Source organism: Eleutherodactylus coqui, chromosome 2 (assembly GCF_035609145.1).
Source record: "Eleutherodactylus coqui strain aEleCoq1 chromosome 2, aEleCoq1.hap1, whole genome shotgun sequence".
NCBI lineage: Eukaryota > Metazoa > Chordata > Amphibia > Anura > Eleutherodactylidae > Eleutherodactylus > Eleutherodactylus coqui.
The window spans coordinates 89668790-89685485 of record NC_089838.1 but is presented as its reverse complement, the minus strand read 5'-3'; the positions used below and the strand labels follow the sequence as shown (position 1 = coordinate 89685485).

Genomic DNA, 16696 nt, shown 5'->3' with positions numbered 1-16696 from the left:
CGATCTTTGTGCGATCATCGCTTTATGTGAATGGGCCTTTAATCTTAGAACAGAAAACTGGTTTCACAAGGAGACCACATGTCTACATCCTGACTTCAAAATATATTCATATTAAAGGTTTTATGAAAGCTATGGATAAATAAATGAGACTTATATTTTGACTATGGGTTCAGTCACACGGGCACATCCGCGCGCGATGCGCCCGTCTTCCTGCATGAAGAAAACGGACGCACTGCAGGTGCGGACGACTCTTTCCACCACCGGCAGAAAGAACACATGACCATGCAGGAAGACGGGCCCATTGGCGCCCGGATGCGCCCGTGTGACTGAGCTCTATATGTGATAAAGTAAGATTAACATTGATACATTATATACTATATAATAAAATATTTAAACTCCTTCAGCAAGTTGATTGCTCACTGGAAACTGCAGATTAGAAGGTCTCAATACAAACATTTTGAATCTCTACTCTCAGTGGCAAATAAGCAAATGTGCTATATGGGAAAACTAGAAATATGTTTGGGACAGCAAAAAAAATGGTTAAAGGTGTTACCTGAGACCATTGATGAGAACAAAATTTTCAATTAAAAAAAATCGGAATAAAACAATCACGCTTCTGTAGGACGAATTCTATAAATGATGACCACGTAATGCGTAAAATATCTGGCTAGAGGTATATCCAAGATTTCAGGACAACACTGGTTAATATTTCATCCTTAATAAGTAGTTTTCAGAATATTGAAATGGTTCACTCTTAATACTTTTTTTTTCTTTTCAGAATATATTAGCTAAAATTTTTAAAACTTCAGTTCCAATACTTTTACAAGCAGCGGTAAGAACCTTCCTTCCCATTTTATGTTATTGGCTCATTGATAAACTGTATTTGATAAAGTTAAATGATGTTATTTCATTGACTTCAACAGCTATAAGGGGACTGTTCAGGACTGGAATAAAGGATCTACTGTGTATCCCAGAAACAGCGCCATAACTTTCCATTGGCTGTGTATGGTACTACAAGTCAGCTGCATTCACTTCAGTATGGCTGAGCTTCAATACCTCAAACAGCCAATAAAAAGACTGGAGAAATAGCAGAACCTTAGTTCTAGTCATGGGAAACCCCTTTAATCTGCTTGCATGGAAAGCCAGATTCATGGAGTACGTGTCAAAATGACAGAAAATGTGCACAAAAACAGGCAGAACATGATTTGTTCCTTTTTTAACATAATCGTGCCGGTCACCCGCTTAAAATGAAATACATTTTTTTAAAATAAACATTTATGCAAAATCTCTTGAAAAGTGCAGTAAAACGTAAACGTCTGAACTTGTTATTTTAGTGCTTATAGTAAACACATGTAAGAAAACATTGTCTGTCAAATCTAAGAATTCAACATTGTGTTTACCTTTATCCTTGTTAGGGATTAACACTTGCACAGATAAACTTGCTCCTGGTAAGTACCAATCTACAATTTAAAGGAGATTTTCATATCAAATAATGGACAGATGCACATCATCATATCCAAATTCAGTTACATCATAGACAGGAGGTCAAACATATTTAATGAGCAGAGGCATTACTATTACTGTTGTTCGGCTTTCTCGTAGCTCCCGTTTTAGCAGACATCCCAACAGAATGCAGCAACATTAGTTGTCAAGCATAAATGAAACATGCCAGTACATCGCAGTTTAAGGGATTTTACAAAAAGGTATCGCTGTATATGATGATTGGAACGTTCTGATGGAAGAAGGCATTTTAAATGTACAGGTATGAATGAGAGTATGGCTTCTGCTTACTGCTGCCTATTCAGGGTTTAGCCGATTTGTTTGCTTGGCTCCGATAGGGCAGAGCTGTGACCCCTGACTACAACTTATCTACGGGGTCTACGGGAAGTCGGAGTAACGTCTCCTGACAAATCCTTGGAACCTCTGCTGGTTCACATTGGCTGCTGTGTATAAAGACAGGTCTACCGTGCACTCACTAACGGAGCTAGAGGATTGTTTAATGGGTTAATACATCTTTACATGTAATTGTTACTAATGACAACCGATTACAAAAGGTATTAGATTAAAAAATTTAGATTTTATATTTCAGAAAGGGGATTTCATTGGCCTTTTACTACTAGTTACTGGATTACAGTTCCTTCTGGATAGTATTGGTAAATTGACGGTAAGCTACATTTTTATTCTGCTCCTCCTGAGACTGGGGACAAGAAAATAACACTGAAACGCAGACAAACTAAGATTTAAGGGACACATTCTCTGTTACACGTGGTGCACTCAGAGCCTGCAATATCTGAGATATATAACGAGTATTCACGGCATCCTACGGATAGAATCTGATTTGTCTGCTAATTACTGTGATTACCGACAATAACATTGTGTAAAATGTACAGTAAATGTCCGGTTAGGGGTCTGTATGGTGGGGAAACAGGGCAAAAACTGAAAGCCAGTATGAGGTCTCACTGCCCCACAATTAAAGAACGACAGAATTACCTTTCAGGAGTTGCAATTTTGTAAATTACTGCATTACACAGGAAATTATATACAGATACTGAAAATATGGTTTTATCTTTTTTTTTCATAATCTGCAGCAATGCATTCTAGCTAAATTCAATGTTGTCCTTCACGTTCATCTGAAAAAATGTCTAACCATTTGGGTAAGTGCTTAATTTTAGATGTAGATGTGCATGCTATTTAGTCATCAAGGGCTCTTTCACATGGCCGTAGACGTTTTTACACATGCCCGCCGGCGCCATACAAATGTGAATGGGCACACAAATCTAACATTTGTGCGCCCATTCAAACAGCACAGCCCTAGCGCATATACTCTGAGGCCACAACTTAGCTGTCTCCCCCTTCCCACCCCCTCGCCGGCTCACCTCCCCTCTCCTCCCCTCCAGCTGTTTGCAATGGGAGGGGGCGGGATGGGGACAGAGTTAAGCTCCCCCCCCCCCCCGTTCTGGCCCCTTGTCCGCAGCGAGCAATGGGAGGGGGTGGGGCAGAGCTTAGACCAACCCCTGTCCCACTCCTTCCCATTGCAAACAGCTGGAGGAGAGGGGAGAAGAGGGGGAAGGAGTTTAGCAGTCACGCTACTACCCCCCCCCCTCCCCAAACACACACACACACTTCCCTTCTACAGCTGCTGTCATTGGCTTCCGTAAGAGCCCATGCAGTGGCTGACATATTCCGGACAGAAAGATAGTTCCAGGACTGTCTTTCCGGTCCAGCGTAAAAGAGCTCAGTGCTACATTGGCCCGGACATGCGCTTTTACACTGTGGGAATATGGCCATGTGATCTGATGCATTGGAATCCAATGTGTCAGATTGTAGCGTATATCGGCCGGCCGTGAAAACGGCGGCTGATATACGCTCGTGGGAAAGAGCCCTAAGGGTCATTACTTCCTTTGACAATGACCTTGAATCACCCATTGCTAAACTATTCCATTTCAATTGTATAGTATATTATCAATGACTGCAGCAACACAATTTGCCATACAAAGATTATACATTTTATGGAAGCAATTAGTGTGCTGGAGATGGGGAAATTAAAGGGGTTTGAACACAGTGTGATTGTTCTCAGTGAGAGAAACCAAGTAATCTTGTAGATATGATATTTAATGGCTAACAAAAATATATGATGTTACAGCGAGCTTTTGGGTCTTCTATCAACCCTTCATCAGGCTGAAAGGAGATGTCCCGCGCCGAAACGGGTTTTTTTTTTTTTAAACCCCCCCCCCGTTCGGCGCGAGACAACCCCGATGCAGGGGTTAAAAAAACCACCCGCACAGCGCTTACCTGAATCCCGGCGCTCCGGTGACTTCTCTACTCACCGCTGAAGATGGCCTCTTCCTCCGTGGACCGCAGCTCTTCTGTGCGGTCCACTGCCGATTCCAGCCTCCTGATTGGCTGGAATCGGCACGTGACGGGGCGGAGCTACACGGAGCTACACGGAGCCCCATAGAGAACAGCAGAAGACCCGGACTGCGCAAGCGCGGCTAATTTGGCCATCGGAGGCCAAAAATTAGTCGGCACCATGGAGACCAGGACGCTAGCAACGGAGCAGGTAAGTAAAAAACTTTTTATAACTTCTGTATGGCTCATAATTAATGCACAATGTATATTACAAAGTGCATTATTATGGCCATACAGAAGTGTATAACCCCACTTGCTGCCTCGGGACATCTCCTTGAAGTGAAACTGGTTTAGATGGGGCACATATATAATATACAAACATAGAGAGGACACCCCTCTTGATTGAAATACAAATGTTCACTCAAAACAGGAATATTTACTCCTGTGCAGGCTTTAGACTGGTGTGGTTTAATTTAACCCACTAATTTCCACTCTGTCCAAATCAGTTGTGGTTCAGCAAGCCAGAGACCGTCACCTCTCCTCCTAAACTGTGGTTCTCCTCAATCACAGCCCAGTGGAATCAGAGTTTTGTGTGTCTTTGTAGTTTTGCGTTAGTCTGTCAATGGTAGCCCTCTAATTTTTAACGAGTTGCTCAATAAAAATTATTTTCAGTTTCTATAACTGTGAAGGGCTTAGATAATCTATATATATAAAGCTGAAAGCCCTCACTGACTCACTGACTCACTGACTCACTGACTCACTGACTGACTCGCCAAAAGTTCTCCAACTTCCCGATGTCGTAGAAACATGAAATTTGGCGCAAGTATAGATTATCTCCAAAATAGGAAAACAAATTGGGTCCCAACTCGATTATTCAATTCTAGTGCAAAAGAATTGGCGTCAAAATTTTACGTACATAATCTAAATCTCTCACTTTCCGGTGTCATAGAAACGGGAAATTTGGCACGAGCATTGATTATGTCATAAATAGGAAAAGCTAATGGGTCCCAACTCGATTATTCAATTCTAGCGCAAAAGAATTAGCGTCCAAATTTTATGTGCGGAATAGAATTTTCTCACTTTCCGGTGTCATAGAAACGGGAAATTTGGCACAAGCATTGGTTATGTCATAAGTAGGAAAAGCTAATGGGTCCCAACTCTATTATTCAATTCTATGCGCAAAAGAATTAGCGTCCAAATTTTACGTACGGAATCTAATTTTCTCACTTTCTGGTGTCATAGAAACATGAAATTTGGCACGAGCATTGATTATATCATAAATAGGAAAAGTTAATAGGTCCCAACTCCATTATTCAATTCTAGCGCAAAAGAATTGGCGTCAAAATTTTACGTGCGTTATGTAATTTCTTTACTTTCCAGTGTCATAGAAACAGGAAATTTGGCACAAGCATTAATTATGTCATAAATAGTAAAAGCTAATGGGTCCCAACTCCATTATTCAATTCTATGCGCAAAAGAATTAGCGTCCAAATTTTACGTACGGAACGTAATTTTCTCACTTTCCGGTGTCATAGAAACGGGAAATTTGGCACGAGCATTGAATATGTCATAAATAGGAAAAGCTAATGGGTCCCAACTCGATTATTCAATTCTATGCGCAAAAGAATTAGCGTCCAAATTTTACATACGGAACGTAATTTTCTCACTTTCCGGTGTCAGAAACAGGAAATTTGGCACGAGCATTGATTATGTCATAAATAGGAAAAGCGAATGGGTCCCAACTCCATTATTCAATTCTATGCGCAAAAGAATTAGCGTCCAAATTTTACGTACATAATCCAAATCTCTCACTTCCCAATGTCATAGAAACATGAAATTTGGCACAAGCATTGATTGTGTCATAAATAGGAAAAGTTAATAGGTCCCAACTCGATTATTCAATTCTAAGCGCAAAAGAATTAGTGTCCAAATTTTATGTACGTAATCTAATTCTCACTTCCTGATGTCATTTTATATGAAGGAAGCGTCGCATGGTTACCTCCCATGGTGTTTCCTGGGTAACACAGCGAACTATGCAAAATGGTGAACATATGTTTTTCCTCAGTATCTCTAAAGTAACCACAAGTTTATAAGATTTTCCGTGTGAACACCAGATAAACACCAGTACCAAATTAACTCGGGCGAAGCCGGGTATATCAGCTAGTTGATTATATAGACAATAACTGCCTCAGTGAAAATGGCAAACCTCATTATATCATCTTTAATAGGTGAAATCGGATAGTGATGCCCAATGAGGACAGGGAACGATGTAAGTGTTCCCTGTACCTCGTCGCAGAACATGTGTGCGTTATAAAAAATGAGTAAAATATAGAAAATAAATTTTTAATCCTAGAAACTAGAAGGTATATTTGTATTGTTTGTTTCATGGCAAAATCCACATGTTGACAAATGTTTCCCTTCCAGGGTAACGAAGATTTGATTTCCAAGTGCACTTGGATCCTTTTCAGCATTGACACTATTCTAAGCACCGCGACTGCAGTTATTGGGATTTTACTTGGTAGTATTGTTGGTTTAGTCGGTGCTTTACTTGGAGGCAACTTATATACCTGTCCATGCTAAAGTAAGGTAATAAAATGCAGTCCTTTTTATCTGTTTCCGATATTCCCATTAGTAATTCAATTCATCCTAAACAGACAAATTAACCAATTATAAGTACATATAACTAATTTACTATCCCGGGCACCACAATAAATGCTAATTATTTGCTGCTGTACTGATTTTCTTCATTGCGACGTTCTCTTTATTAGAGAAAATAAAGCAGATGCCAGCGTGGCTTCCCATTGAATAGCACACTTCATAAAGTATGCAGTTTGTGCTGCAGAAGCGTTCTACTGTTCCCAGCAATCACATACTTCATTTTAACATACCGTATTTCCGGCATATACGACGACCCCCAACTTTTCCAGTTGAAATATAGAAAAAAAAATCATTACTCACCTCCTGCGACTTTTGAGAAGATTTCCTTAAGTTAAAATGTCGTCTTATACGCCGGAAAATACGGTACATCAATTCTTACAGATTTAGCAAAGTGTAACTTGAATAGAATGCCTTTCTGTGACCAGTTATCTTATTTTAAGCCAATGAAAAGAAACTAAGATCATTGAAAAGCTATTGAAATGGCAAATAAACTGTGGTGCAGAACATTATCTTAACACCTTAAAGGGGTTGTCCCGCTCCGAAACGTTTTTTTTTTTCTTCAACCCCCCCCCCCCCCTCGTTCGCCGCGAGACAACCCCGATGCAGGGCTAAAAAAAAGAACACCGGAGAGCGCTTACCTGAATCCCCGCGCTCCGGTGACTTCTTACTTACCTGATGAAGATGGCCGCGGGGATCTTCTCACTCGGTGGACCGCAGGGCTTCTGTGCGGTCCATTGCCGATTCCAGCCTCCTGATTGGCTGGAATCGGCACGTGACGGGGCGGAGCTACACAGAGACGGCATCCAGCACGAGCAGCCCCATTGAAAAAAGAAGACCGGGACTGCGCAAGCGCGGCTAATTTGGCCATTAGACGGCGAAAATTAGTCGGCTCCATGGAAACGAAGACGCTAGCAACGGAGCAGGTAAGTAAAAAACTTTTTATAACTTCTGTATGGCTCATAATTAATGCACAATGTACATTACAAAGTGCATTAATATGGCCATACAGAAGTGTATAGACCCACTTGCTGCCGCGGGACAACCCCTTTAAGGCCTCCTTCACACGGGTGACAAAGTCGCACAATTTTGTAGCGTTGCTACAGTGCTACAAATTGCATGTATGAGAAGCCCTCGCTTTCCTATGGGTTCCTTCACACATGCGATCTTTTGTAGCATGCTACAAAACGACACAAAAACCTCATGGGTCCGGCTTTGTGCATGTGAGGTTTTGTAGCCCATGTTTCCCTATGGAGCCTTCCTTTCTGTTGCATTGCGGTTATTGTGCGGTGCAATGCAACTTTGACAGTAACAAATGCTTGTTACCATGCGGCGGTTGCTGGTCCTCCTGGGGTGGCGGTGTGTGGGGTCCTGCGGTTGGGGCGCATCCCCCCGGCTTGTTGTCCAGCTACCAGGGGCGCGGGTGCCTGGCTGGTGTGGTGCTGGTGGCGCCCGATGCTGTGTGCGTGTGCACCTGTGAATGCAGCTGCCGTGCACGAGCTTCCTTTTATTATGTTCTGTTGGGAGTTGGCTGTCTCCCCCTCTCCGCCCCTGGGTGGAGGCTTTTGTTTAAAGGTCGGGAAGAGACTGGAAATCACTGCCAGTTATTGGTTTCCATCAGTGTGCTAGCTAGTCTGCCTCTGTTGGTCTCCTGACTGTCAGCTTGTCTGCTATACTTTGCTATTATCCACCAGGTTTTTCCATCTGCCTCAGTTCTGCTTAATATTGTTCGTGTTGGTTATTTACATCTGCCTTTCCTGTCGGTATTCTACCCTTCTATCCAGGTATGCCAGCGTCCCTTTTCAGTCCCTAGTGAGTAGGGACTGCCGCCTAGTTGCCCACCTGAGGTTAGCCAGGAGTGTAGGCAAGTAGGCAGGGACAGGGGTTGTGGGTGAGATCTAGGGCACCCGGGCTGGCGTATCATGGGTAGTATATCGTAACAATGCTACTGTCAAAGCTACAATCTACTGCAGAATAAAAAATACACATGCATCCCCTCTCCCGCGCTGTCAGCCCGGCCACATCTTCTCCACGGGTCCCTGATCATCTTCTCTTCTGGCCGGGGATTCAAAAAATCCCTCCTTCTGGAAGTGCTGGCTGTGATTGGCTACCGCTTAGCCAATCACAGCCAGCGCTTGATAAATGACTGTGACTGAATGGAGTGCTGGTCATGCAAGTGTAATAGTGCTCCCTTAACTTTTAATGGGACTGCTGAGATAGCCGAATGGCACGCACTTGGGTATTTCTGTATTGAAATGAATGGAACGCTAGCACTTCATTTATTTAAATGTAACTGTGGGGGGAGAAGTAACCCCCACAGCGACAGGCAGGCTGGGATATGGGGTCCCATTCCTGAGATTGGTGTGCATCTCAGCAGTGAGACTCCCAACCACCAGCAAATGATCTGTGTTTTGCAGACTGTAATACAGAGCTGATGTAACAGTGTGTATCTATTTACATGGGGAGCTTTTTTACAGCTGTGTTTTAAAAAACACAGCATGTGATATTTCTGTCCATATTACGTGAAAAATACACCCATTTTATTATCTGGAAATTGATTAAAATATGGATAAAATCATATTGAATCAGTATTGTCATCAGATTTTGATTTGTACAGTATTTGCATTGATTGATAATATTTTCAGGCTGTGACCAATCAGAGGCAGCTCATTCAGCAGGCAGGGATTTTAAATCCCCGGCTGCTGAATACTACTCAGAGCTGTTCAGAGCAGTTCAGGAGAACTGCAGCCTGCCTCGCTGAACTCCGTCTGCCGGGACAAGGTGAGTATATATATATATTTTTTATTTTTACACATTTCTGGATGGATTGCAGGGAAGGGCTTATATATTTAAGCCCTTCCCGACAATTCATCCCGCGATCGCCGGCAGCCCATTGCTTTCAATGGAGCCGGCTGTATTGCCGGCTCCATTGAATTCAATGGGCTAACATCATTCTTCTCTGCCACAGCTGTTAGAGCTGTGGCAGAGGAGAACGATCTTTATGCTGACAGTGGGGGGGGGGGGGGGGGGGGGGGTCTCACTCTTGCCACTATTGTGGCTTAATAGTGGGACCTGGGAACTTGAGATGCAGCCCAACATGTAGCTCCTCGCCTGCCCTATCCGTTTCTGTGTCATTCTCATCACTTTCTTGAATTTCCCAGATTTTCACAAATGAAAACCTTAGCGAGCATCGGCAATATACAAAAATGCTCGAGTCGCCCATTGACTTCAATGGGGTTCGTTACTCGAAACGAACTCTCGAGCATCACTGAAAGTTCGACTCGAGTAACGACCACCAGAGCACTTTGGTGCTCGCTCATCTCTATCCAATATACAAATTATAGTTTTTCTGGGTTTTTTTTCACTCAAAAACCACCAGAAGAAAAGACTGTGTGGTACCCTGACACAGGCTTTTTTCTGATATGGATAAGATTTGTATTCCATATTCAATGCCTTACATAAGGGATTAGACTTGGGAACCATCGGAGGTTGACCATTTCCTGTTGCTCACTCCTCTAAATAGCATATTGAGATTTTCCTACTGAAAGGATGTGATTGGACCCCAAGGACACTCAGAAAGTGTCTGTCCATGTAATAAGGGATACAGTTACACACACAGTACATATATGTAGTATCTTCCATTGTCCCCCACTAACCATGGCTTCTTGTGTTTTGCAGGTACCTTACATCACTATGGCACAGGCATGCCACAAGATCTGATTTCTTTCTAATCACCTCTCTATCTATACATTTGGATAATAGAATGAAAACTGTTATCTGAAGAGAAGTAATTGCACCTGTGATTGGTTCTTTTACAATAAATTACTTTCTGAGCATTACATTGAGATTGTCTGTTACATTATTGGAACCCCCAAGATAATGGGGAGAAATAGTCAAATGCTTGATCACATCATCTCAGACTGATACATTGATGCCAACAATAAGTCTTCTAGACAGCTTCCATCTTCAGATGTAATGTATGTTCTACTTCATTAGTTATTATCATTCCCTAAAGGTTTAGATCTGACCCCAAATTATTGTAAGCATTCAGAAAACATCATTAAACTTCTACTCAAAACCAGGACTCCAACATGCAGGGGTGGAGGGGAATCACAGGCAGCATTTAGCGGGAGAGCGGGTGAAAGCCATGAAGAGGCATCCTGTGTGGTGAGGGGTGAACTATTTTAGGGCATCCTGTGTGGTGAGAGGTGAACCATGCAGTACTGGTGGATCTTTTCTCTACCAGAACTAGGAGTTGGCCTGGCTTAGTGACAGGTGACACCCTCAGCAGTAGATTAACTGATGCAGGAGTGCTATCCACCCGCGTTACCCTCCTGCCTCCTGTAAGTGTCCCCCTGCCAGCTCATGGGACTTTTCCTGCACTACTACCACCATTTGCCCTCTTGTCTCCTGTAACTTACTACGGCACTGTCCCCTGTGGTTCCATCGCTCTGAGTATGGCCAGTGCTGTGCTCTGGTCCTCCTGCATCGCCGCTTACGCAAGAACAAATGCGCCTGATCAGCTCCGCGGCAGTCCCCCACTGTCAGTGTAGGTGCCGGCCTCCTTTCTACCCTTGAATCTGTGCTTGCTGTCGTCCCCACTGTCACTGTCCAGTTCTCCTATATTGGTGTTTCGGCGGCCTCATACTCACCATGGCTGCATGTGTGGAAGTGGTGCTGCGGAAGGCAGAACCACTGTTAACAGCAGGAACATACGCGCCCATTCAGTTTTGCTGTGGTGCCCTGCTGTCTGAGTCGCCGCCAGCTTCCCTCCTGCCCTTGAATCTGGCTGGGTGATATTCAGCCGTAATAGGTTATATAACATGACAGGAGATTCCGAGGGAAGCAGCCAATCTACTGCTGTGGGTGTCACCTGCACCTTCTCTGTCACTAAGCCAGACCAACCCATGTCTCAACCTCAAGTTTTGGTGGAGACAAGATGCACCAGTACAGAGCCATGCAGGGCATCCTGTGTGGTGAGGGGGTGAGCTCTGCTAGGGCATCCTGTGTGGTGAGGGGGTGAGCCATGCTAGGGCATCCTGAGTGGTGTCTTGGGGGGGGGGGGGGGGTGAGCCATGCTAGGGCATCCTGTGTGGTGGTGTTGGTGGGGTGAGCCATGCTAGGGCATCCTGTATGGTATTGGGTGAGGGTGGGGGGTTGAGCCATGCTAGGGCATCCTGTGTGGTGAGGGGGTGAGCCATGCTAGGGCATCCTGTGTGGTGGGGGGGGGGGGGTGAGCCATGCTAAGCCATCCTGTGTGTGAAGAGTATGCTCTCAAGTAGCAGAAGATGAAGGGGGGGGGGGGGAGATTGTACACAGAGGACAATATGAACCAAATGCTGCATCAAAACGACATTGGAGTCACTGGTTATATTTTACAAATATATTCAAATGTATGTTATGACATAGTTGGAATAACTTTTGTTGTACACTATGGTATTATAGACAAGTCAATAAAAACAAATTTATAAAAAAAAAAAAAGACATTGGAAATCATGTCAAAATCTGTGCCAATGGTGCTGATGTTGATGTGGTTTTTGATGCGCATCCACAGCAGATTTCACTCTTACAATTTTCTGTTGTGGTTTTGATGTTGAAAGCGGCTGGATTGAACTACAGGCAACAGTGTGAGATGGAGAGCTTTGTGGTTTCTGTTTTACAAGGTTTTGGTTCCTTTGCAGAATGTTCAGGAAAAGTGTTGCCAACTATCTATCCTCCCGGAAAGGGAGATAAAACAGTAATTATATGGTTGAGCAGCAGAGTCGGCCCACAGCAGTTCTACACTGATACCAAATCCACAAACTGATGACCTTTATGTAGGAACTTCCCTTTTATAGCCTTGTGATTAGGCCTCCTGACATAAATGGTCTCCAGTAGAGATGAGCGAGCACCAAAATGCTCGGATGCTCGTTACTCGAGACAAACTTTTCGCGATGCTCGAGGGTTAGTTTCGAAGAACTAACCCCATTGAAGTCAATGGGCGACCCAGGCATTTTTGTATTTCGCCGATGCTCGCTAAGGTTTTCATTTGTGAAAATCTGGGCAATTCAAGAAAGTGATGGGAACGACACAGCAACGGATAGGGCAGGCGAGGGGCAACATGTTGGGCTGCATCTCAAGTTCATAGGTCCCACTATTAAGCCACAATAGCGGCAAGAGTGCCCCCCCCCCCCCAACAACTTTTACTTCTGAAAAGCCCTCATTAGCAATGGATACCTTAGCTAAGCACCACACTACCTCCAACAAAGCACAATCACTGCCTGCATGACACTCCGCTGCCACTTCTCCTGGGTTACATGCTGACCAATCCCCCCCCCCCCCCACGACCCAGTGTACACAATGATGGACTTGCATAAAGGACACTTCGTATTGTGTTTCAGCAGACTGGTGATCATTAGAGATGAGCGAGCACCAAAATGCTCGGGTGCTCGTTACTCGAGACGAACTTTTCGCGATGTTTGAGGGTTCGTTTCGAGTAACGAACCCCATTGAAGTCAATGGGCGACCCGAGCATTTTTGTATATCGCCGATGCTCGCTAAGGTTTTCATTTGTGAAAATCGGGGCAATTCAAGAAAGTGATGGGAATGACACAGCAACGGATCTCAAGTTCCCAGGTCCCACTATTAAGCCACAATAGCGGCAAGAGTGGGCCCCCCCCCCCACCCAACAATTTTTACTTCTGAAAAGCCCTCATTAGCAATGCATACCTTAGCTAAGCACCACACTACCTCCAACAAAGCACAATAACTGCCTGCATGACACTCCGCTGCCACTTCTCCTGGGTTACATGCTGCCCAACCCCCCCCCACGACCCAGTGTCCACAGCGCACACCAAACTGTCCCTGCCCAGCCTTCAGCTGCCCTCATGCCACGCCACCCTCATGTCTATTTATAAGTGCGTCTGCCATGAGGAGGAACCGCAGGCACACACTGCAGAGGGTTGGCACGGCTAGGCAGCGACCCTCTTTAAAAGGGGCGGGGCGATAGCCCACAATGCTGTACAGAAGCAATGAGAAATCCAATCCTGTGCCACTTCCATCTGGAGCTGCACACGTGGGCATAGCAATGGGTAACCTATGTGCCACACACTATTCATTCTGTCAAGGTGTATGCATGCCCCAGTCAGACCGCGCTTTTTTATAAATAGTCACAGGCAGGTACAACTGGGAATCCCCAACTCCGCAATGGGAATTCCGTGTGTACCCACAGCATGGGTGGCTCCCTGGAACCCACCTGCTGTACATAAATGTATCCCATTGCAGTGCCCTGGACAGCAGAGCTAACGTCAGATGAAATGCAGGTGGGCTTTGGCCCACACTGCATGCCCCATTCAGACTGGGGTTCTTTAGAAGTGGACACATGTAGTTACAACTCCGTGTGGACCCACAGCATGGGTGGCTCCCTGGAACCCACCGGCGGTACATAAAAATATCCCATTGCATTGCCCATCACAGCTGATGTAATGTCATGTTTAATGCAGGTGGGCTTCGGCCCACACTGCATGCCCCAGTCAGACTGGGGTTCTTTAGAAGTGGAAACAGATGCATTTAAAACTCCCTGTGGACCCACAGCATGGGTGGGTGCCAGGAAGCCACCGGCGGTACATAAATACATCCCATTGCAGTGCCCAACACAGCTGATGTAACGTCAGCTGTAATGCAGGTGGGCTAAAAATTATTTTGATTACACTGTAGGCGAGGGCCCCCAAAAATTGGTGTACCAACAGTAGTAATGTACCTCTGAAAAATTGCCCATGCTCAACCAAGAGGGCAGGTGAAACCCATTAATCGCTTTGGTTAATGTGGCTTAATTGGTAACTAGGCCAGGAGGCAGCCCAGTTAAAATAAAAATTGGTTGAGGTGAACGTTTCAACGCTTTAACCCCTTAATGACACGGCCTATTTTGGCGTTGAGGACCAAGCGATTTTTTTTGGTATTTTTCCATCTCCATTTTTCAAAAGCCATAACTTTTTTTATTTTTCCGTGGACGTGGCCGTATAAGGGCTTGTTTTTTGCGTGGCGATCTGTAGTTTTTATCTGTGCCACTTTTGGGTACAACTACATAGACAATATCGTAAATTTGTTTTTTTTAATGATAACAGGGAGAGAAAACACATCAATTCTGCCATAGATTTTATTTTTTTTTTTTTACAGCATTAATCATGCAGCATAAATGACACACACAATTTTTTCTGCGGGTCGGTACGGTTACAACGATACCAAAATTGTTATATTTTTTTTTAGGTTTTTACACTTTTTTGCAATAAAACCCCCTTTTTTTTGGAAATCTTTTTTTTTTCTCTATAGCTGCATTCAAAGTCCTGTAACTTTTTTATTTTTCCAAGTACAGAGCTCTTTAAGGGCTTATTTTTTTGCGAGATGAGCTGTAGTTTTTATTGGTACCATTTTGGGAAATGTACTGCTTTTTTGATCACTTTTATTGCATTTTTTGTGAGGCAAAATGCTAAAAATTAGCATTTTGCCTCTGTTTTTTAGCGTTTTTTTTTTACGCTTTTTGTCGTACAAAATAAAAAGCATGTTCAACTTTTTGTACACGTCGTTACGGACGCGTCAATATCCAATATGTGGGGGTTTTGTTTTTTTTTCCCTTTTTTTATGCTAATATTAGAAAAAGCATAAAAAAGGTTTTTTTTTACATTTTTGTTTACATTTTTCTTTTTTTTACACTTTTCTTTTCTTTTTTTATACTATTTGGGTCCCTCTGAGGGACTTGCAGCAGTATGCCTATGATTGCTTCATAAGGCATGGCAGAGCTACTGCTCTCCCATGCCTTATCGCTTGTACAGCGATTATAGGCACAGGCAATACAGGACGCCAGTGTCTGGCGTCCTGTTGCCATGGTGACAGGCCGGGCTCTCGCGATGACATCGCGAGAGCCGGCCGGAGACACGGGGGATCGCGATCCCTCTGTGAACTCTTTCCCTGCCGCTATCTACTTAGATCGCGGCAGGGAAGGGGTTAACAGCGGCGGGCGCATCTCCGATGTCCCCCCGCTGTTGGAGCGGGACGCCGGCTGTGACTGACAGCCGGCTCCCGCTGCGGGATTTCGCGGGATCATATGTGATCCCGCGCTATCCCCAGGACGTACCGGTACGTCCTGTTGCGGGAAGTACCAGGCTCCCGGGACGTACCGGTACGTCCTGGAGCGGGAAGGGGTTAATGAGCATTGAAACGTATAAAAATTGTTTAGAAAAATTATATGACTGAGCCTTGTGGGCCTAAGAAAAATTGCCCGTTCGGCGTGATTACGTGAGGTTTCAGGAGGAGGAGCAGGAGGAGGAATATTATACAGAGATTGATGAAGCGAAAACGTCCCCGTTTTTGATGGGGATACAGAACGATGCTTCCATCCGCGGGTGCAGCCTACGTATTGCTTAGGTATCGCTGCTGTCCGCTGGTGGAGAAGAGAAGTCTGGGGAAATCCAGGCTTTGTTCATCTTGATGAGTGTTAGCCTGTCGGCACTGTCGGTTGACAGGCGGGTACGCTTATCTGTGATGATTCCCCTAGCCGCACTAAACACCCTCTCTGACAAGACGCTAGCCGCAGGACAAGAAAGCACCTCCAGGGCATACAGCGCGAGTTCAGGCCACGTGTCCAGCTTCGACACCCAGTAGTTGTAGGGGGCAGAGGCGTCACGGAGGACGGTCGTGCGATCGGCTACGTACTTCCTCACCATCCTTTTACAGTGCTCCCGCCGACTCAGCCGTGACTGGGGAGCGGTGACACAGTCTTGCTGGGGAGTCATAAAGCAGTCAAGGGCCTTAAAGAGTGTTGCCCTGCCTGTGCTGTACATGCTGCCTGCTCTCTGCGCCTCCCCTGCTACCTGGCCCTCGGAACTGCGCCTTCGGCCACTAGCGCTGTCGTATGGGAATTTTACCATCAGTTTGTCTGCCAGGGTCCTGTGGTATAGCAACACTCTCGAACCCCTTTCCTCTTCGGGTATGAGAGTGGAAAGGTTCTCCTTATAGCGTGGGTCGAGCAGTGTGTACACCCAGTAATCCGTAGTGGCCAGAATGCGGGTAACGTGAGGGTCATGAGAAAGGCATCCTAACATGAAGTCAGCCATGTGTGCCAGGGTACCTGTACGCAACACATGACTGTCCTCACTAGGAAGATCACTTTCAGGATCCTCCTCTTCCTCCTCCTCCTCCTCCTCCTCCTCAGGCCATA

At 44.9% G+C, this 16696-nt stretch overlaps 1 protein-coding gene across 1 annotated transcript in view; it reads left to right on the top strand.

Moving 5' to 3' along the window:
• LOC136610588 (uncharacterized) overlaps positions 1 to 10343 on the top strand; it is a 29838-nt gene extending 19495 nt beyond the window's left edge. The window contains exons 5-10 of the mRNA XM_066589814.1: positions 779 to 832; positions 1416 to 1448; positions 2090 to 2164; positions 2589 to 2654; positions 6274 to 6435; positions 10183 to 10343. Coding sequence (XP_066445911.1) covers positions 779 to 832; positions 1416 to 1448; positions 2090 to 2164; positions 2589 to 2654; positions 6274 to 6429 — 384 coding nt within the window. The 3' untranslated portion in view covers positions 6430 to 6435; positions 10183 to 10343. The remainder of the gene's footprint in view (positions 1 to 778; positions 833 to 1415; positions 1449 to 2089; positions 2165 to 2588; positions 2655 to 6273; positions 6436 to 10182) is intronic.
• The last annotated feature ends 6353 nt before the right edge of the window (positions 10344 to 16696 follow it).